This window comes from Hyperoodon ampullatus (genome assembly GCF_949752795.1).
Source record: "Hyperoodon ampullatus genome assembly, chromosome: 17".
NCBI lineage: Eukaryota > Metazoa > Chordata > Mammalia > Artiodactyla > Ziphiidae > Hyperoodon > Hyperoodon ampullatus.
In genome coordinates this window covers 67,653,122-67,675,564 of record NC_136930.1, presented here as the reverse complement: position 1 = coordinate 67,675,564, position 22,443 = coordinate 67,653,122, and the positions used below count along the sequence as shown (strand labels likewise).

Genomic DNA, 22,443 nt, shown 5'->3' with positions numbered 1-22,443 from the left:
TAATATCATTATTGCTATCCTGTCATTACCTCTGGAGAAAGTAGAATCTTTTAAAAAACCTTTAGAAATCAGGGCTTCCCTGGTGGCGCAGTGGTTACAAATCTGCCTGCCAGTGTAGGAGACACGGGTTTGAGCCCTGGTCCGGGAAGATCCCACATGCCGCGGAGCAACTAAGCCCGTGCGCCACAACTACTGAGCCTGCGCTCTAGAGCCCGCGAGCCACAACTACTGAGCCCGCGTGCCACAGCTACTGAAGCCCGCGCGCCTAGAGCCCGTGCTCTGCAGCAAGAGAAGCCACTGCAGTGAGAAGCCCGCGCAGCGCAACGAAGAGTAGCCCCCACTCGCTGCAACTAGAGAAAGCCCACGCGCAGCAACGAAGACCCAACGCAGCCAAAAATAAATAAATGAATTAAAAAAAATTTTTTTTAAACCTATAGAAATCAGTGAAGCTTATGTATATAAGCCTCCAATATAATAGGTGGTTTATGATTTCTAGAACAGTTCAGAATTGGAGGAAAAAGGGGTTTTTGGATTTCCCTTCTTTCCAAGTAACCCGTTACATTAGAGCCTTCATTATTTATAAAAGTCATTTAAAAAAAAACTTCAGGCAGCATTTGCTGACTGAAAAAAAAAAATTGCAGTGGAGAGAGAAACCCTATTCTATGAATCCAGTGTTCATGTGTCCACGTGAGGCCCTTTGGAGGTTTAGTCGGTATTTTGCTCTTTCTCCATTGATTTTGCTGGCAGTGCTGTGTGCCTTCTTCCTCTGTAGGTTTTGCAGTGGTTCCGTTGAGTTACTGGTTTAAAATGTGTGTGTTTTATTTCTCCCGTTGTACCCAAAGGATGATCTAAACCCAGTAGCGTTCCATGTTGACTGACGTTTTGTTCCTTAAAAGCACACACTCTCCTTTTTAATTTTTTTTTACCAGCAATTTTTAAAAACCCTCTTTTGGGGATTACCGGGTCGATGGACTTGGCCGTCCCCAGCCTCGTGCTTCGGTCTGTGTGTGTCACAGTCCATTTGATGCATGGGAGTGACTGCACACAGGCTGTTCCATCTGCGAGACCGGGATTAACCTTCCTGCACCATTCGATTCCTTTCCAGGTCCAACTGGCCCACCTTCAGCACTCCCTCTAAGCACCCAGACCTCTAGTGGCAGCTCCACCCTGTCCAAGAAGAGGCCTCCTCCCCCACCGCCCGGACACAAGAGAACCCTATCCGACCCTCCCAGCCCACTACCTCACGGGCCCCCAAACAAAGGCGCAGTTCCTTGGGGTAAGTCGTCCTCCAGTCAGGGCCCTCACTGCCTGAGTCAGGCAGCACGCGGGGCTCGGGGGGCAGTGGGCGCTCCGCACACCCAGCAGATGGACCAGACCGCACCCACGCTGGGTGAGGGCCTGGATACATATGATTGCACAGCCTCTTATGGCCAAGAAACATGGGGGAAAATACCACCACCACTTAAAAAGTGTACTAGTGATAAGCTGCTGAGCGCTTTTTGTGCACCAGACACCCACCAGGGCCCTGGTGGTCCGGCTGGTCTCTCCCAGCTCCTGTCCCCCGCTCAGCCTCGCCGGCCTGCTTTCACCTCTGGGTCCACCGGGCTCTTTCCTTCCAGGGGCCGCTCCCTCCCTGCAGCTCTGTCATGGGCTTGAAAGCCTGGCTCCCTCCTGTCCTTCTCCGCCTGCATGTCTGTCTCCCGGGCCATCCTTTCTGAGGGAGCCCCCTCCCCAGTGTTTCCCTCAGGACCCCAGATCACCACTGACAGGTATTTTATTTGTGTTTGGTTTTTTGGTCTCTGGAACCTAGCTCCGTGAGAGCAGGGCCCTTGTCTGTCTTGTTTCTTTCTGTGTTCACAGAGCCTAGAGTCGAGCCCAGGATGCAGTAGGTGCTCAATAATCGATTGAGAATAAACACACCTGCCCAGATCAGTTAGTAGTTTACCATTTCAGTGACACTGGTGGCAGATAACAAATTTCTATCCACAAGGAACACGGTTTCCATCTTTATCTCCCTCTGTAGCTCACCAGCCTGCCACCAGTTTCGCTCAAGAGCCGGGTGTCTCCTGGCACCCACGGGGTCCTGGCCCTGCTGATTTACATGGCTCACCTCCCCTTGCCAGTGAATCGTGTCGTGGCTTTTTTGTTTGTTTGTTACTGATAGGGAGCTCAGCTGAATGCCTTTAAAGGCCTCGTCAGAAAGCCCCTAATAGGTGTTCTGGATTTGGGGAGCTTCTGGGAAAAGCCATGCTGCCCATTTGCAGACGGGCAGGCCTGTGTGTCATGTGACCCAGATGCCACAGTGCGCGTGGACTGTCTGTGCTTAGCTGTTCACTCCACTGGCCTGGTGCCTGGGGTTTGGGCTTCTCCACCCTTGTGCTCGAGGAGCTCGTGGTCCAGGAGGGAGACGTGTGCCGTGCGTTCTTCACCAAATACTGCGGAAATGCTGAAGCAGCGTGTCCAGCTGCGTCGGCAGGCTTCGCGGGGAGGGGACATTTGCAGCGGGTGTTGACAAATCTGTTCCCGGTGAGACCCGCTGTGGGAAGGGTGCGCCCAGGCGCACGTCAGCACCATGCAGGTCCCTGACACTGCCCGAGGCCCCACCCCAGGGCCTTCAGGAGTCCCCAGGATTCTTCCAAAAGGAAGAATTATTTGCCCCAAATAACGCTCCACTGAAGGTCACCAGTTTCCTGCAGGTTTTCATACCACAAATCACAGACTGACCTTTTCGAATTTCACTAGATTTTGATCCTGTTGTTCACTCGAGTTTTATTTCTGCATAAAGTTCATTGTGCCTCACAGACTCCATCAGTCTGAAGTTAAATTTACTAAATTTCTGTTTTCTGGCTTAAGGATCATCCCTTTCTTAAGTTTCTTTCACAAGACTAAGCAGCAGGCCTAGAAAAAAGGCGGGTGTTCATTTGATTTGGTTTGGGTTTGGGTGGGTTTCGTTGTGGACAAGGGGCATTTTTCACTAACAAACAAGGTTACCCCTTGATGAGTGTGAGCTGGTGCCCCGGACGGTGAGCGGGAGCCTTCAAGCTTTGGAAGCTGTGGGCCCTGAGCAGTTGGCTGCCACCTACCACCAGCCTCAAGGGACAAAACTCAAAAATCTCTCCACGGAAAAGTGACCACTGTACACGTCACAGACAACCCCAGGTGGTAATTCTGTGGCCGTCAGGGCCGTTCTTTCTGAGTTGGTGTGTGCACACACAGGGGAGATGTTCTTAAAGGCATCTGCAGACGCGGGGCGGTAACAAGCCTCTCACCGGGCAGGTTAAAGTGGTTCAGATCCCGGTCTTCATGCTTTGTGTTGTACGATCACCGCGGGTTTTATCCCTACCTGTCTCCCACTGACGCTGTGGTCCAGAAGCCGAAGGCAGGGGTCAGACTGTTAATTAATAAGGCACACAGGGCACCAGATTCCTAGGCAGCATTTATCGTGCCTGCAGTTTCCCTCTAGGCACCCATCGTTCCAGTGCTCTCATGCTCCCCTAAACCTCCCGTCTCCCCACAGCCCCTGAGGTGAGGGCCTTTGGACTGTCTGAGATGTGGACCGGGGCATGGGGGGCAGACATGCGGAGGTAGAGTCGCACAGCCCCCGAGCTCGCCCTGGCCTCACCTGCCCGCCCCCTGCCATAGGACGTGCCTGCCGTGTTGAGTCGGTAGGCTCCCAACTCCATCCTCTGCCCTAAGAGCCGAGCCTTTGCTCATAGTGTGCCCTCAACCTAGAACAGTCTGTCCATTTGTGTTCACGCTTAGTCATCCTTCAAGGTCTACTGTCCAGGGACCTGCTTCAGAGACCTTCCCCAGCCCGGCCAGCAGCCCCATGCCCACTCTTTGCTCCTTCTGGCATAGGGCTTATCACACAGTGGTTCTGGTTGCCTTTCTGTCTTTCCAGTGCAGTATGAACTCCTTACAAGGGCACAAGCTGTTTCTGTCTCAGTGGCGCTCTGGTGTGGACCTGTGTCATACTGCCCAGATTCTAATCCACCTCTACCGCCTGGTAGCCCTGTGGCTTTCAGCAGTTACCTTTGAATTGTTCCATACCTCAGTTTCTCCGGCTGTAAACTAGGGCTAGTTAATAGTACTCATTGAATTCTTAAGCCCAGTTCCACAGAGTAGGAAATGCAAGGGGCTTGACTTTAAGGACACTGAGATCCAGAAAGTTTCAGTCCCCTGCCCAAGTTCTCACAGCTGGCGAGTGGGGAGCCCGTGTGGCTGGGAGAGCCCGTGGCCCTCACGCTCTCCTTGCTCTGCTGAGCTCTGCACGTGACGGCTCCGTGATCCCCTTGGCTGTTCCCCTGTCTCGGCAGTTGTTTCTTTGTCTGTGAATGGAGACGGGGGAAGGTAGCCAGGCAGGTAGGCACCCTCCGCCTGGCTGTGCCACCTCGTCTCTGCAGCACGGAGCCCTGGTGTGTGGGGAGGCCAACCCGGGCTTTCTCCCTGCCAGGACCACAGCATCCATGGTGCCCAGGATAGCCCAGGCATCACATACTGCAGTCCCGCTGTGGTGGTGGGTTCGGCCATCTGTCTGGGGAGACGGCAGAGGCAGGCTTTCGATCAGAAAACAACTAGGCCGGTGGCAGAATCAACTCGGTGCAGGGACTGTTGATTTTTGAAGTGGCATGTCGTTAAACCTCACCTTTGGAGATAAAATAAGTTGTTTATAACCTGCTTTCTAACAGACCAACACATTTTAACACAATTCAAATTAAATTAGTAAGGAAATGAAGACAAAGGGAGAATAAAGGGAGCAAAGTAAGATGAAGTCCAGGAGTGTTATGTCGTCAACAAAATGCGTAACACAAGGTCACATACAGCAGCTGGAAATAGACCACGGATTTGACACTGAGGTCCTTAGAGGTGAGAGCAAAGAAGACAATGCAGTGAGATCAGCTTTCTGTGGGACCTCCGTCCTTTGTCAGGTATTCAGAGAAGTGTTTACGGGGCACATCCTGGGAAACCATATAGTGCACCGAACAAACTTTCCGGAAGCCTGAGTTCTGATCCGTGTTCCACCAGTATCTGGCTAAGAGACCTCTGACAATCACTTGCATTCCTTATCTTTGGCCAGTGGGACTTAAGTTCTATACGCTTCTCTTTTTTTTAATGGAGAGTAGATAATGGACGAAAAACTATACCACAAGATGATTCCCTTCTCATATTTCAGGGCCAGAACTTCCAGGTAAAATGGGTCAATATTTGAAATGTTTGATCCAGGTCCCCCACATCTACTTATTAGAAGTAGTATTGGCTTGTAAAAGAGCCTTTGGGTAGAAACTTCCTGATTCTTTCTTTTTCTTGGATTTCCCAATATATTCTCAAGTCACCTCCCACCACCACTCCAACCCCATTTTACGTGCAGTTCTAGAAATAACAATGGCTGCCACCATATATAGATTATTCGCCATGTACCAGCTGCTGTGCACGTGTTCATATGTTACTGTAGTAAGCCATCACAACTGTCCTATGAGATAGGGACTGTCATGGTCCCTGGTTTACTGATGAGGAAATTGAATCACAGAGGTCAAGTGACTTGTCCGGTAACTTCAGAGCCTGGATTTGAACCTATTTCTGACTCCGAGGTTCGTATAATTACCCACTGTTCCAGAAGACTCCTGGAGCCTGTGTGCCAGGCACTGCTGGGCAGTGCCCTCCTCTCGTTCCACACTCCTGGCCCACAGCTTCTGAGCTACAGTAAGTGACCTGGAGTCTTGTCCACAGCTTTTTTTTTTTTTTTTGCAGTACGCTGTGGCCTCTCCCGTTGTGGAGCACAGGCTCCGGACGCGCAGGCTCAGCGGCCACGGCTCACGGGCCCAGCCGCTCTGCGGCATGTGGGATCCTCCCGGACCGGGGCACGAACCCGTGTCCCCTGCATCGGCAGGCGGACTCTCAACCACTGCGCCACCAGGGAAGCCCTCGGCCACAGCTTTTTAAACTGTCTGCCCACCGTCCGTCTCCAGCCCTCTCCTCACACATCTGTATGTGTACCACAGTCATTTCCCAAGTTGCACGGAGAGAGGAAAAAAGGATTGAGCTGTTTCCCTGCTTCTGCGCCTCTCTCTAGTGCTATCCTATTTTGGGAACTTTTTCGAAGCCACGCTTCTCTTCCCAGGCACAGCAGGTGGCCTTTGCCTGGCTCTGAGGAAGACAGGGTTCCTGTCCGCCAGACCACAGGTGCCTCCCCACCCAGGTGCGCAAGAAACCAGGCTGTGGGGGCAGGAGTGGAGGAGTCCGCTCTGGGGGCCTAGTCTTTATTCAGCAGCGCCCAGTGACTGCTCTGTGTGGACATTGGGCTCCAGTGGGGCTGCAGGGACGGACAAGGCAGAGCCCCTGTCTGTGAAATGCTCACTCGTTGAGGAAATAAATCACCCGCATTTTTGTTACATCTCACCAGAGAGCTCAGAACGGTGATCTCCGTTTGTGTCATGCCCCCTGTGGTCCAGCACTGTGAACTACACTCCGTGGTTTCTCTCTCATGATGCTCGTGCCCATCTAGTGAAGCAGGTACTGTTATGCCTATTTTAAAGATGAGGGAACTGAGGCTCAGTAGAAAAAGCAGTGTCATCAAAACTCACACCCGCTGGTCGGTGGTACAACTGGAATTCAAAACCAGGCTTGTCTGGCTCCAAAATCTGCACCCTCTGTGATGAATGGTTGTAGGCTTACCCGGGGTGTGGAGAGACCGAGTCTGGCTTGGGAAGAATTCTCAGACATTGACTTTGGAGAGACCCTTTGAAGGTTACAAAGGAATTTGCCCCAAGTGGGAGGGGATAGGTGTTGCAGGGAGAAGGAACAGAGAGGGCAAAGCTACAGAGGCATAAAAACACACAGCGTCTTTGGAGCGTGGCCAGAGGGGAGGGCTAAGTGAGGACCCTGGACCTATGAGCTGTGGCTGTCGGACCACAGCCCCTGACGTGATGGCCTGTCTGTGTGACGGAGTGGGCGGCCCCGGGCAGAGCCGGGGGCTCTTGCAGCCTTTATGGTCTCATGTTCAGTCTCACGCCTAATAGGGTTAAGAATCACTGGTTTGGGGTGTTTTCTACCTGGAACAGAAATTAGCAGATGCAACAGCTTATTCCCATACCATGCTGAAAAGAAATGCCTGCCTTAAAGGAAGTCTCAGCTTGAAGGATGTCGTGAGAGGCTGCCAAAGAAGTCCTTCGTTGTTAAGTTACAGACTCGTGGAACTATACGGATGGTTAGGAGGGATGTCTTATTAACATAAAACTGTATTTGAACGTCTCTGGCCCTCGTAGCACCAGTCGAGCTTGTTTCTTCTTGTATGTGTGTCCCGAAGTTGAAGTCCTGTCCGGGAGCGCCCACCTAAGCGCTCTGCCAGCTGCTCCCCGTCCTGTAGGTTAGCGGGACTGGGACTGGAGGGGCGAGTGGGGTGGTTGAACTCAGGCCCTGGAGGGGCACTGCCTGGCTTTATGTCCCAGCCCTGGCCCTTACCAGCTGCTTGACCTTGACTTTTGCTTTACTTCTTCGTTTCTTCTTACACAGTGTAAGTGCCTTCCATTTTATATCTCATAGACGTAACGACTAGGGGGTACCTAGCACAGTACCTCACTCAGAGTAAGTGCTCAATACACAGTAGTTGCTATTACCAATGTTGCTGTTGACGCGTCACGATGGGTAGTGGGAAGCGTGTGCATTTGTGTGCAGGACCGCTAGGTGCATCGTGCGACCGTGCGGCCTGTGGCCATTGGGTCACTTAACCCTGTCTCCTTATTTTTAAAATGAGGACGGGGCCAGCTCCCCCTGCTGGGAGGAGGGAGAGCGTGGGCGCCTCTGCACAGTGAGCGTTCGTCCGGGTGCTTGCTCGGCCTGCCCCCTTCACCTCCCCGCTTCAGCCAGCCCGTCAGCGCCACCTGGGAGGCGTTGCGGGCGTCCAGGCAGGGGAGGGGGCTCTGCAGAAACAGGAGCATGTGGAGTGTCCAGGGCGGCCGCTGGAAGGGCGAGCAGGCGGGGAGAGGGGGCAGCACCCCAGAGATGGCCGTGCCCTGCGGGCTCCCGGGGTCCCTCCTGGGCGCCTGGCGCTTGGGCTGCCCCCAGCGCGGAAGGGGCCACAGAAGAGGCCGCTTTGATTCTGGCCGGTCTCTCTGTCTCTCCTCGACAAGCCCGTGGATTTGGTCTTGGCTGCTCCCCCGTTGAAGGTGTTTCACTGTTCAGGGTCCGTGTCCCCCAGAGAGGACTTTCCCTGCCCCTCTGACCACTTCACTTTATTTATTAAAATAAATTTATCTACTTTATTTATTTATTTTTGGCTGCGTTAGGTCTTTGTTGCTGCGTGCGGGCTTTCTCTAGCTGCGGCAAGCGGGGGCTACTCTTCCTTGCAGTGTGCGTGCTTCTCATTGCAGTGGCTTCTCTTGTTGCAGAGCACGGGCTGTAGGCGCGTGGGCTTCAGTAATTGTGGCACGTGGGCTCCGTAGTTGTGGCACGCGAGCTCTAGAGTGCAGGCTCAGTAGTTGTGGAGCACGGGCTCTAGGCGCACGGGCTCAGTAGCTGTGGCTCGCGGGCTCTAGAGCACAGGCTCAGTAGTTGTGGCGCACGGGCTTCATTGGTCCGCAGCACGTGGGATCTTCCCAGACCAGGGCTCAAACCCGTGTCCCCTGCATTGGCAGGCGGTTTCTTAACCACTCCGCCACCAGGGAAGCCCATGTCCAGTTCACTTTAGGTGCTATCTCCTTCTCCTTGTTTCACAGCACCCAACCCTGTCAGCATCCGTCTCACCCCGTGTTATCAGCATCAGTTGTGCCTGTGCCCCTCACAGGAGGGATGACGTACTCTGGTGAGGTTTAACTTGCCTTGGTGCCTCCTGCTCCGTGTTCATGCCTTGCACATAGTAGATGCTTAATAAACATTCATGTTTGAACAAATGATTAGTAAATAAGTGACTGAGGGCCTTGCCCAGCAGATGGCCAGTCACCACCACCCTGCTGAATAATGGTGTGTACACACACACACACACACACACACACACCGGTGGTTCCCAGTGGTGGTCCCCTGGCGTGGGAATCTGTGGTGAACTTGAAGCCGTACTCTGCTTCCCCTGCCACCAAGCTAAGGCCAAGATCCTGAGCCTACGGGACACCCCCCAAGTCCTGTGACCTTGGAGGCCTCGCCAGGGAGCAGACCGCTCATCTTCTTTAAATATTTAATAGGAACAAAAACATCGTCAAGACCCCAGCCGGTTTGTTGTAACGTCAGAAATGTGCACTGTTCTAGCTTGACGCTTTTGACTTCCTTTCTGGACCCTGAGGGTGGCCTGCCTGCCTATTCCTATGTCCCCACATTCCATTTCCTGTTGGAAAACGTGGCTCTTCACATTTGATCTCCCCCCTAGGTAACGACGTGGGTCCGTCATCATCGAGTAAGACCGCTAACAAGTTCGAGGGCCTGTCCCAGCAGTCGAGGTGAGCCATCTGCGCACGTGCTCGCCTGGCAGGCTCACCGTTGCCGTGGGCAGAGTTACAGAATTGGGTTTTGGGGGCCATCTGCTCAAGGTGTGGCGTGCCAGCTGGCGCTGATCATGCTGAGAGCCTGAGTACTTCCCCTCGGTTTGCAAACGCCCCTTGGCAGACAGTTCTCGAGCCCGGGCAGGGTCTGCAGACCTTGTTTTAGGGGAGCACCACTCTCCACATCCAGGTTCCTGGCGTGAATGGACCCCACCTCCCCGAGGATCGCAGAATCTGCCAGAATGAGTTCTTATTTTCAGTTTTTTAATTTAGTCATTTTGTTTTGTTACTTTCCCTCTTGACTCCATTTTACAGACTTTGGAATAAAAAGATGAACCTCAGGGAAATCCAATAGCCTAGAGATTTTCAAACATAAAAATACGACCCTTTCCAAATTCCCTGTCTGTAAGACTTTTTTAAGCGCGGCTAAAAGGGGGGCGTGGTGTCCCTTTCTCCCCTCCTCCACTGAAATGAGGTACTTTGGAAGGTCTTCTGTGGGCAGCATCTACCCAGTCCCAGCGCAGAGGGTTTTCTCGAGAAGTGTGACCCAGACAGGGACACAAGGAGCCGCTTCCCAGAGCTTGTCAAAGCTAAAAAACGAAGTCCTCATTTCTTTTAATGCCACTATCTCGTTTAGTCTTTATGACCCTGTGAGGCAGCCCGGTCACTGCTGCCCTCAGTATTACATGAGGACATGGACCCCAGGAGTTTAAGTGGTAGCAGATGCAGAGCTGGACTCACCCCGGGGGTCCTCAGACGCCACGTTCCGCAGCCTCCCCTTCCTCTCGCCGAGCCTGCCACTCCACTCAGCCCTTCCCCACCTTGCCCTGGGGGGCTCTAAACCGCAGGGCAGGTGGTCTCCTTCCAGAGGAAGGAGAGTCTGACGCAGAGAAAGTGCCCACAAAATGTTTTTTACATGGAATCAAGCCCCCCACGTGTACACGCGCACATATATACGTGTATGTGCGCACACAATACATGTGTGCGCACACAATACATGTATGCACATACATATACATGTACTCACATATACGTGTACACACACAGATCTATCCACATATACATGTACGCACATATACGTGTAAACGCACGCACATATACATGTACGTGCACTCATATACGTGTACACACATATACGTGTACACACACACACATAGATCTATCTGTCTATCTATATATACATATATATATATGTACACACACATGTGCACACGGCCCCCCCAGCAGCATAGGAAGAAGCCTGGGCCCACGCACACGCAGTGTTGACCCCAGGTTTCCCATGTGAGGCATTTCCGAGCCTCTGGCTTGGCCTCAGTACGCTGGTCAGGAAACCATTGAACTTACGTCCGTGATGGGCAGGTGTGCATCCCCGCAAAGATGCTGAGGTGGAAACACACACTCCAGCAATGTTCAGAGCAAAGCCCTCGCATGTTTACTCTTCCCAGTGTGGTTTCATCTCAACAGCCTGATCCTCCCGTAACCCAGAAACCTTAGGATTTCAAAGGAGCCGAGGAAAGAGCAGTTAAGATCAAGGGTGATTTGTCGGCCAGGATGGAAGATGCTTGCATTTCATCTTTTTTATCGGACTTTTGTTTTCTCTTTGGTTGGTTTGCCTTTTCCTGTCCTTTTAAATGCAGTTAGGCTAGAAAGAAGCGGGGAAAGCCAGTTCTTAGACCACCAGAGGACAGAAAAGGATAAATGAAGTAATAAAAGGGGCTCTTGGCAGATACAAGTCTGGCACTTGGATGCTATTGCTGTTTGGGTCTGCAGTGCTCCCGGTGTCCTCTGAGAATAGATAGAGCCTCTTGTTCAAGGAAAAGAGTGCGTTCCAATTGAGAGATGCCACCTGCAGCGCTGGCACTTCGGTGGTGGCAGGGGTGTGAGGAGTCACATGATGTCAAACAACACAGGGCGGCTTCTGTGCCAGGGGCTGCTTCCCCGGGCTTTCTTCCTCTGCTTGTTTACAAGTCGCCCAAAAGGAGGAAAAGCTCAGGGAAAGTCTGGAGGCCTGAGACCCAAGCTGTTTGCTCTGGTGCAGAGAGAGACAGCATAAGGGCTCTGGAGTCAAACAGCTGGGTCTGAATATCCAGCTCCACCACTGACCAGCCTCGGGACCTTCTGCCGGTCTGAAGCTGCACAGGCTCCAGTTTCCTTTTGTGAAAACGGAGGTGACAAGAGTTATGTTTTGGGGTCACATGAGTTACTTCTGTGCAGTGCACTGGGGGCACGACCTGCAGTGTGCCAGGCGCTTTCATAAACGCTGTTAACCTCTGGGGAAAGGTTTCAAGAAGAGGAGGAATTAGGCTCTATCATTCAGAGGGTTAGTTGTTTCATGACTTTCCCTCTTGACTCCATTTTGCAGACTTGGGAATAAGAAGATAATCCTCAGGGAAATCCAGGCAAACTTTGAATTAGGGAAAGTAGACTAAAATCTTTTGTTAGAGAAATTATGAAAGACTTTTTAGATAATTCTGTAAACTCCTGTGACTTCCTTGAGTAATATATCTCGCTGTTGATTTTATAGCACTTTGAGATCGTAAATGATTCTTATTTATTAATTAGCACCGGTTCTGCAAAGACTGCCCTTGGCCCAAGAGTTCTTCCTAAACTACCTCAGAAAGGTAAGATTTATCTTTTTCATATTTGCATGTAATTAGAGTGTCATTATACCCTCCAAGGGGACAGGGGCATCTGTCTCTTTTGTTCCCTGCTCTATCTCAGATGCCTAGAGCAGTAGCTGGTATGTAGTAGATGTGTATTTAATATTTGTTCAATGAAGAAAAATATTTATAGGTTCAAATTTTGTGATGAGCAAAACACCAAACTCTTCCTTAAAAACACCATGCTTTTCCAGAAGACACATCATTAGTATCCCCAGGTGCCATTTCTTCTCTTGCAAACATGATCAGAGAGACCTGGGAAGCAGTACTAGCCCTGCCACTTACTAGCTGCGTGGCCTGGGCAGGGGACTCCGAAGCTTCACTAAGCCTCAGGTTCCTCACCTGTCAGTAGGGCCAGGACACCTGCTTCACCAGATTTTGTAAGGACGAAATGAGATGATGCTTCAGACAGGCTGGATTTTGCCGACCGGCATCCCCATGTGGTCATTTAACATGTTCTCTGTCCTCTGTATTTCCTCGCAATTGAAAGTTGGATCAAGAGACCCAATCAGATACAAGTTCAGGCTTTGCACAACTCCTTCCTGGGTTGTGGTGCGTTCTTCAATTGAGAGGGACGTGCCATCTGATTGTCTCTCTTTGAGTGAAGTTCCAGGTGTTGATACTCAAAGCCAAGATCCATTCATGTATCCTCTGTTAAGACCACTCCACAAGGCCGTCGGCGGGTGGTCAAGCTCAGCCCGCCTGCAGCCTTTGGCCCGGCTGGTTACTCTCTCTGCACTTGGCGTGTGGACACCGTCCTGTTCTTAGGGCACTGACAGTCCCTGCTCCCCTCCTGTGCTGGGCCCTCCTCGTGTCCTCAGCCTCCAGAGCTTGGCTCGGCCATGGTCACTTCTCTTGTGAATACGCCCTCATTCCCTGGGGAACCCATCCTGGCACCTCCACATTATCCACCCAGCCCAAGAATCCCTCTATAATCTACACTCACACACACCAGGCTCTGTAATATCTCTGCTCTATCCCATGTCTAATAGGCTGCTCAGCTTAAGATTTTGAATACGCTTCTGACCCCACCCGCCTAGGCTTGTTTTGCCCACAGTGTCCCTATCTGTTACAGGCGATACTGTCCAGGTCCAGGTGTTTGGGCCTTAAAACCTAAGAAGGAAGCTCAGCTCCTTCCATCCTGCCATGCCCCACATCCAGTGTTTCCACACGTACTGTTGGTTCTCCCTTCGATGTGTCTTAACATCCAGGCACTCCTTCCCACGTCCTCCCCTCTCACCGTGGTCCACGGGCCCATCACCTCTTGTCTGGACTCTTGCAGCCTCCTACCTGGTCTGCCTGCCTCTGCCCTGGCCCTGCAGTCCTTCCTCAACAGAAGAGCCAGACCAGGGTGATCCATGTTAAATCAGTCACTGTGTCCCATCCATCCAGTGGTTCCCTCTCTCACCCAAAAAAAATGGTAGGGTCCCCGGATGTGTTTCTGAGCCTCCTGAGCTGGAGACAGAGGGCGGCTGTGACGTCGAGAGGGGCGGGGCTGCAGCTCCTTCTACTGCCTTCCCCCCTCCCCGCAAGCACCTGCCACCAGCTGGCACTTTCACATGGACTGTCCTGGCCACATCTCACTCTTTTTCCCTCCCAAACACCACCCATTTTTAAACTCCTTCGGGCGCCTTTTAAAAGACTTAATTAAAGCCTTCTCAACTGGGGACAGACTGCTGCACAGAGCCATTTGTTGAAGGAGTTTTAAAAGGCAATAGTATAAGGGCTTGCCTGGTGGCGCAGTGGTTGAGAATCTGCCTGCCAATGCAGGGGACACGGGTTCGAGCCCTGGTCTGGGAGGATCCCGCATGCCGCGGAGCAACTAGCCCCGTGAGCCACGACTACTGAGCCTGCGCATCTGGAGCCTGTGCTCCGCAACAAGAGAGGCCGCGATAGTGACAGGCCCGCGCACCGCGATGAAGAGTGGCCCCCGCTTGCCGCAACTAGAGAAAGCCCTCGCACGGAAACGAAGACCCAACACAGCCAAAAATAAATAATTAAATAATGTAAAAGAAAAAGGCAATAGTGTAGAAACCTCAGGGGATCTTTCAGCCTGAACAGAGTCACCACAGTTCTGCACTGTGATACAGCTACCTGGTCCCTTACATTCTTTCACAGTTGTCATAATGAAACTACAGTTTTGCATCCTGGGTTTTTCCACTTAGCATTTTGACGTACCTATTTTTTCAGGTATCCGTGAGCTCTTCGTGAATGTCGTTAGGCTTGCGCTCTTCCACTGGGTGGGTGCCATCCTCTGCCCGGCACTCCCTCTGTTGGGAATGTGGGCTTGGGAGTGTGCGGGCTCTTTCCTCCCCCTCCTTCTTCTCCTCCTCCTGTTATGTCCTTTGAGTCCGTTCTCAGGAACGAACCATATTTGCTTGTCTGTCCATCAGAGAATGCAGTTCAGAAAGGACTCTTTTTTTTTTTTTTTTTTTTTTTTTTTTTGCGGTACGCGGGCCTCTCACTGTTGTGGCCTCTCCCGTTGCGGAGCACAGGCTCCGGACACACAGGCTCAGCGGCCATGGCTCATGGGCCCAGCTGCTCCGCGGCATGTGGGATCTTCCCGGACCGGGGCACAAACCTGTGTCCCCTGCATCGGCAGGCGGATTCTCAACCACTGCGCCACCAGGGAAGCCCCAGAAAGGACTTTTAATTAGAGAGGGGAAAACCCAAATCAGCTTGGAAATAAAATAGCCAGAGATTGGGCAGGCTTCCCTGGAGGAGAAACTGTCTCTTTCTTATTTATTTGTGTTATAAAAGTAATATATATTCATCCTAGAAGATTTTAAAAATACAGATAAGCATAAAGAAGAAAATACAAACCACCTGAAGTCTCACCACCCAGGATAAACAATTTGGTCTATCCTTTCAGTCTTTTTTCCTATGCTTTTTTTTACATCACTATGTAAGCTGATTTTTGTCACATAGTAAATCAAGAACCCTTTCCATGACATAAATTACCCTCTTACTGGCTGTGTAGTACTCTGTTGTCTGATACCAGGACATATTAAGCAGTCTGTCCTATCCCACATTCACCCAGTTCACAGTTTTTTCACTATAAACAGTGCCGTGCTGAACAACTCAACACAGGCATGTCAGTGCCTGGCTTTGATCCCTTTTTAGGACAGATTTCTAGAATCAGAGTTGCATGTTCGGATGGCGCAGCACTTACTCACAGCTTCGATTTCCCCAGAAGTGTGGCTCAGAGCTAGGCTTTCCAGCCCCACGGCCTCAGGGAATCTCCCAGCTTCTCCCCCATCACTGCCTCAGACTTTTGTTTACCACAGTATCTGATTCCCAAGAGAGGAATCTGATGGGCCTGCTGTCAGTTTCTGAGCCGAGCCACATCGGCTGAATCTCATGGGCCAGCCTGGGAGCAGGGTGTCCTTGAATTTGATTTCCTTAGGAAGGGACGTGGCTGGGCAGGCTGCAGTACAGCTTGTGACAGTTTACAATACTGGGGTTTGTCTTTCTTTTTTAAATAATGAAATTTTGAGACTATCTTTCTGAATTTCGTATTTCTAGAATAAAATTTGGCTAGTTTGGCTCACTCAGTGTGCCTTAGTCAACTGTGTTCTCATTGAGCTCATACTATGTGCTCGGTGAATCCTGGCCTCAAGGAACCTTGTCTAGCAGTAATGATGATATTCTGATATAACTAGAGCCTCCCAGGTGCTGTTGGCAAATTCTTTACGTATGTCAACTCATGATGAGGAAGGCGAGGCACAGAGAGGTCGTGTAATTTGCTCACGGTCACACAGCTAGTAAGTAAGTGGTGAAGGCTGATTTGAAGATGTGTCTTAGTGTCCTAAGTTCCACTGGATAGAGCTGTGCAAAGGTTTCAACAGACTACAGAATTTCCAACCCATGGAGTACCATGCAGCCATTAAAGAGAAGGAAGAGGAACTGACTTAGAAATTCTCCCAAACATATTAAATGGGAAAAAAACAAAGTTTTTTCCAAACAGTGTATGTATTGTAATGCCATTTATGGGTTTTAAAAGATAATTCATACGCCCATGTATGTGCACCACTCAAATGGAACAAAGGTTACCTCAGAGGGGTGGTGCGTGGGCGTGGTGAGGGAGGAACCTTTTCCCTCTTACATAGTGCATGAATCATATAAAACGTGGGGAATTAATAATATTGTACATTATGATACTGCTGTAGAAAGGAATAGGCTACAGCGTTAAGAATGCTCACTGCACTTCCCTGGTGGTCCAGTGGATAAGACTCTGCACTTCCAGTGCAGGGGACCCAGGTTCCATCCCTGATCAGGGCACTAGATCCCACGTGCTGCAACTAAGAGTCCACATGCCACGACTAAAGATCCCGCATGCTGCAACTAAGACCTGGCGCAGCCAAATACATAAATAAATAAACATTTTAGCTATATATATGCTACTAATAAAGAATTTTTATTAACACAGGAAATACTCTTGCTAAAACAGTATATAGAAAAAGCAGATACATGTTTTATCTATGAAGAATACATAGAAAAGCCCAGAAGGAAATTACATCAAAGTATTTTAAATGGCTACATTTAGGCAGGAGACTTATGGAAAACTTTTCCTTTAGCTCTATACTTTTCAGTTTTCTGTAATCTGTATTATGTTTATAGTTGTGGGGTTTTTTTATTATTATTCTGGATTAGTTTGGATGTCCTGTTCATAAACTAAAGCATAAAATCACCCATCGTAAGGTGGATGCCTCCCAGGCTTCTGGCTTTCACCTTCTTCAAAGCAGGCCATCCGTGCCTCTGCATCCAGAGCACTCCCTCGGGGTTGGTTCTCCTCCATGTGACCGTGGCAGAGGAAGGCAGTGCTGATCCCCTCAACGTCCCCGTCCAGTGACCCCCCTCTCTGTGTTGTTTCCCGCAGTGGCCCTAAGGAAAACAGAGACCAGCCATCATCTCTCCCTCGACAAAGCCAGTGTCCCGCCCGAGCTCTTCCAGAAGTCATCGCAGTTAGCAGAGTTACCGCAGAAGCCGCCACCCGGAGACCTGCCCCCGAAGCCCACGGAACTGGCTCCCAAACCCCCAATCGGAGACTTGCCACCTAAGCCGGGAGACCTGCCCCCCAAGCCGCAGCTCGCAGACTTGCCTCCCAAGCCGCAGGTGAAGGACCTGCCGCCCAAGCCGCAGCTGGGAGAGTTGCTGGCGAAACCCCAGGCAGCAGACGCCTCTCCCAAGGCCCAGCCGCCCCCAGAGCTCGCCCCCAAGTCACACCCGGCCGATCTCTCCCCGAATATCCCGAAGCAGGCATCCGAGGACTCCAACGACCTCACGCCCACCCTGCCAGAGACGCCTGTGCCGCTGCCCAGGAAGATCAACACGGTGGGTGGACACCCAGCCGGCCCAGCTCGGGCATCATGGGGGCGTGGAGCCTGGGGGTTGGGAACGGGCTGTGGACCCCGCAGACAGACCTCAGGACCTGCGTTCCCTGTGACCACGGGGGCTTGGCCACTTAATTACGTGCCCTGAGCCTAGGTTTCCTTATATACAGATCAGAGCTAGGACAGTGCCTGAGTTCATGGGTGATGAAACGCAGTGACAGATGAGCTGCGCCCAGTAACACTCAGCAAGTGGTCGCTCTCGCCTCAGATCCTTGAGGAGGAGACCTTTCCTCTCCCAAGGTCGCAGGAAAGCGGTCTCCCTCTCAGGGTTCTGAGCACCTCGCTCCTCTCCTTCTCACGGCATCTTCCTGGAGGAATTGGGCGCAGGGCCCCAAAAGACTTGCACCAACACAGAATTTGGTTTGAAGTCGCCCATTCCATCTTCGTCCTGAAACGCTTTCTACTCTAGGATATAGCCATTTTACTTTAATGTAAACATGCTTTTCAGCCCCGCTGCCCGCCCCAAAATGTTTTTTTTGAAAAACGGAGCTCTGGGAAGATGCACGTGTGCTGTCTGTCCTGCCCATGGCCGCACCCTCACAGGGTCACGAGCACCCGGGTCAAGGAGCACAGTTGGCGGGGGACTAAAAGCCTCTACTCACATCTTCCTATAAAAAACCAACGTTGCAATAAAAGTGTGTCACTTCGGTACTAAAGGAAAAGTGAGACGAGTGAAATCCATCCTCCCCTGGGTGGGAGGCCGTGCACACGTGCATCAGCGGGTGCTTGCCCGTCCCCAGGGCAGGCTCCCGAGACGCCCGAGCACCACGCATGGCCTTGACGTGCGCATAATTCCAGTTTGTGCTGCTTTACTGTTCATCTCATGTAACCCTCCCTGTCATAAGTGGCCACACGCAGCTTGCTCACAGAGTCAGAGCTGAGAAGACTTAAGATCTCTACTGGCCACAGCTCCGCCGGCTTCTCAGACCCCACCAGCTCCAGCATAGCCCAGGGAGAGGGCTGCAGAAGCCAGCGGGTCGTCAGGGTGACTGACCGAGGGAGAAACCAGCAGACAGGAAAAGCGCTTGACCCAAAACTTTTAGAGACACAGCTTGCTTTTTTTCTTCCTAATTATTTAATAAGCTGGGCACCAGAACCATCCTTTAGAAGGTCATTTCCCTATTTCCATCTTCCTGTTTGCAAAGAACTAGAAATCCAACAAATAAAAGCCCAAGTCAAAATGGGTCAAAAGCTAACACGTTTTGGGGAACTGCCTGGCGTCCTCCCCGCCCCAGGCTGCCCTGCCCTGTTTAAGCAGCGTGTGCTGACTCAGTGCTTTGCACGAGGGGCTGAGAAATGTGTTTATGCCGCACGTTCCGTGTGCAGAAGCTGCACGTCCTGCTTTACAGCATGTTTCCCCAAACCATTTTTAGACTCTGCTGTCATCTCCGCAAGCTGCCGTGGGTTGGGGAAGGGGAGAGCGCCTTGCAGTTCTAGGTGAAGCTGGATTTTGGTTCCTGCCCACGATGTTTGCCGTCCGATGGAAGTCATCGGGGCTGCCTGCTCGCTCACACCGGGCTCTGCCCTGCTGCTCGGGGCAGAGGGGCTGTCGTGTCCGGAGGGCGCCCAAGGCTCGGGGTGCCTGCCCACAGGCCTCCCCCCTTTCACTGAGGAGAAACTGAGGCTCAGGGAGGTGAACTCACTCGCCCAGTCAGTGTGTCTCTTTCCCTTCGGTCTGTCCTGTGAGCTAAAACCCCGTTTCTTTCTTGAAGGGGAAAAGTAAGGTGAGGCGAGTGAAGACCATCTATGACTGCCAGGCGGACAATGACGACGAGCTGACCTTCATGGAGGGCGAAGTGATCGTGGTCACCGGAGAGGAGGACCAGGAGTGGTGGGTACGTACCAGTCGTGAGAACCAGAGTGCCCCGGGGCCTGCCAGCCCCGCCTCTTAGCCAGCGGCCAGAGCTTTGCAACTGGGTCAGGAGGATTCACCCTCGCACATGCTTTAGCCTTATCACACCACAACCTGTAAGCTCTAGGTACGTTCTGGTTTCCCAGCCAAGCTCTGCTCAGGCCCTGCCCTCCACCGCCGTGCGTCTCCTCCCCGAGTTCCGTCCTTCATCCCGCCTGCAGTTCTCTCTCTGTCAAGTGGGGCCTGATCCCCGCTTCACGTGACTTTAGAAGATTGAATGAGAATATGTGAAACTCCTTTTACCTGAAAACCTGCTGCCCAGGTGTCAGGAAGGAAAGGCACCCCTGTCCTCCTGCCGTGGCCCTTGAAAATGCCCCGGTTCTCGGTGGCCGCAGGGGTAGCTGACATGTCCCCAGCTGTCTAGGTTGCGGCCAGAGGGAGCCTCCAGTGGGCCCTGCCAGGCAGAGGTGCAGCGGGCAGAAGCCTCCTGTGCTTTTCCTCGTCGAGCATTTCCCGACCCCAGCGTGGAAGTTCTTCTTCCTTGGCAGCCTGAGCCCCTCCTGCCCAGAGGGTCCCGGCTCTGTCTGCCGAGAAAGGGGCCTGCGGTTCACAGCTGAGCCAGCAGAGCCTGCTGATGCCCAGGAACGTGTGCACGTCCACACACACACACACACACATACACACACACACGTGCACACACATGTACTTTTGGCTTCCCCTCCTTTGGGCCCAGACAGTGACTTCAGATTCTTGGCCGCAGCTGTGGGGATTTTGCTTGGACTGCAGCAGTGGTTCAGCCAGGGGCAGTTTTGCCCTCCAGGCACATATGACAACATCTGGAAACATTTTGATTATCAGGACCTGGGCAGGGTGGGTGCTTCCTGCTTCTGGGGGGTAGAAGCCAAGGCTTCTGCTAAGCATCCAACAGTGTTTGGAATAGCTCCCACCCCAGAGAACCATCTGGCCCCCGTGTCGGGAGTACCGAGGTTGAGGAACCCTAGACTCTCTCCCTCTCTCTCTCTGACATGGGAGTCTGGCAGCTTAGACTCTTGACAAGGAGATGGACCCTAAAGGCCCAAGGTGACTTACTCTGAGGCCCTGGATAAAGCATGTCCTTTCAGTAAGCCTCAGTTTCCTCCTCTGAAAAGTGGGGCATGAGTCTAAGAACTCACATGCACGACACCAGTTAAGACCCCGTGAGATGGGCCGGCCAGGCCTCACTCCACTCTTCAGAAGGGAAGCTGGTGGACAGTGGCCCGGGTGACCGCCCGAGGCCACAGTCCCGGTAAACGAAGGAAGCAGCCCTGGGCTGACACGCAGCTCCTGCGCCGGCCACCCTCCGTACAGCAGGCACTTCACGCAGGGAAGTGAGCGCGGGCCTGGATCTTGCTCCGTAATTGTCACGTGAAGCCAGCGTGCGTGTCGTATTCTTTCTCCTCATAGGCTTCTCTTTAATGCAGTTCACGCTGGTGTAACTGAAGTTATTAGGAACTTCTGTCAGGTCACCATGGCTTCCAGGTTCAGGCAGCAGACGACAAATCGGCCGTAAAACTTGCCCTCGTCCATCTCAAACTTTCACAATGTCCTTCCCCCGCACAGCAGCCAGAAAGCAGGTTCTTGGTACACAGAGGCCCTTCCATATACATAATCGTCAGTGTAATCTCTCAACAGGCTGAGAAATAGGGGTTTTTTAGCCCCGCTTTACAGACAGGAGGCTTAGCACGGTTTGCCTGAGGTCACCCGGCAGGAAAGGTGGCCAGACAGCCTGGTTGAGCGCATTGTTGAAGCTGCAGCCTGGGCAAGACCGTAGCAGGTCAGCCCCCTCTGTGGGCCGCTGTCCCTTTGTGCGTAGAGTGAGGGGTCACGGGACTGTACCTCCCAGGGCTGTGTCTGCGGGTGCAGTGATCCACGTGAACCACGTGGTCCTCCCCCGTGTGGTGCTTTCATGCTGTGTCTCACTGTGGCCTGCATCCCGCCCGGGTCAGGGCCACCTCCAGCCTGACACCTGTCCTTTCTCCCTGCAGATCGGGCACATCGAAGGACAGCCCGAGAGGAAGGGGGTCTTTCCGGTGTCCTTTGTCCACATCCTGTCCGACTAGCAAAAAGCAGAACCTTCAGACTGTCTGCACCTGTCATGCAAGACTGCTGCGTCCACGTGGCCCTGTGCTCACCGTGTATATAGCTGCTGTCACTGAGCGGGAGGCTCCCGGAGGGGCCGCCGCGGGAGGGGAACATAGCGTGTGTTGTAAATACCCTGTGGTCTCTGCCTTCGCCAGTATTAGGGTAGCCTTGGGACCCGGTGCGCCTTACTGGTTTGCCAAAGCCGTCCTTGACATCTAGCACTTCCATCTCTCTCTATGCTATTTTCCAAGCCAACAAACAAACACAGGAATATAGGAACTGCTGGCTTTGCAAATAGAAGTGTCTCCAGCGACCGCTGAAGGGCACAGAGTTGCCTCTGTTCCTGACAATACAGTATTCTCCATTGTGTTACTGAAAATGCACCATTAGCAAAGAGGTGGGTTCTGTTTTCCAGGTGAAACTTTCGGCTCCATGACAGACCAGCCTGTAGTTAATCTGTGTACACAGTTTACAGCTACAAAAACCGACCTTGGTATTTATTGCAGAAAAGTGCTCAGTTAAATGTAAGTGTTATTCCTTCAGCAAAATATTCACTGACCCAAAACCTTGGGTGGCATTTTGCAGTGCCCAAAGCCTCATGCAGGTTTAGACAAGTGGGTTTACACTGTCTTAAGAGGATGAGTACCCGCCCCTGAGATATTACCTCATTATGCAAAAATAACATATCCTTCATGACTATTTTCACAGAAGTTTAAGACATCTGATGAAGTTCAACTTTCAGGAACCAAGGACTGCCAGAAACTATTAGCCTCTACATTATGCATGCATTTAGAAGCTTACCTGAAATCTGCCTTTTATAAAGGAATAGTATGGATAAGTTGAACTGTACATTTTTTAAACTTGATTGCCATTAAAGGAGAAATTATAAGGTTGCAACGATATTTGCTTCCAGTCAGTCATTTGGCTTTCTCAAGAGTATGCATCTACATATC

General features: G+C 51.9%; 1 protein-coding gene across 1 annotated transcript in view; it reads left to right on the top strand.

Annotated features, from left to right (window-relative positions):
• The window catches only part of ASAP1 (ArfGAP with SH3 domain, ankyrin repeat and PH domain 1), a gene marked incomplete at its 3' end in the record, with an annotated part of 309,959 nt that extends 288,491 nt beyond the window's left edge, over positions 1 to 21,468 (top strand). The window contains exons 25-30 of the mRNA XM_079722229.1: positions 1,106 to 1,276; positions 9,353 to 9,422; positions 12,027 to 12,085; positions 17,004 to 17,458; positions 19,230 to 19,352; positions 21,394 to 21,468. Of these exons, the coding sequence (XP_079578355.1) occupies positions 1,106 to 1,276; positions 9,353 to 9,422; positions 12,027 to 12,085; positions 17,004 to 17,458; positions 19,230 to 19,352; positions 21,394 to 21,468 (953 nt within the window). The remainder of the gene's footprint in view (positions 1 to 1,105; positions 1,277 to 9,352; positions 9,423 to 12,026; positions 12,086 to 17,003; positions 17,459 to 19,229; positions 19,353 to 21,393) is intronic.
• Positions 21,469 to 22,443: the final 975 nt, after the last annotated feature.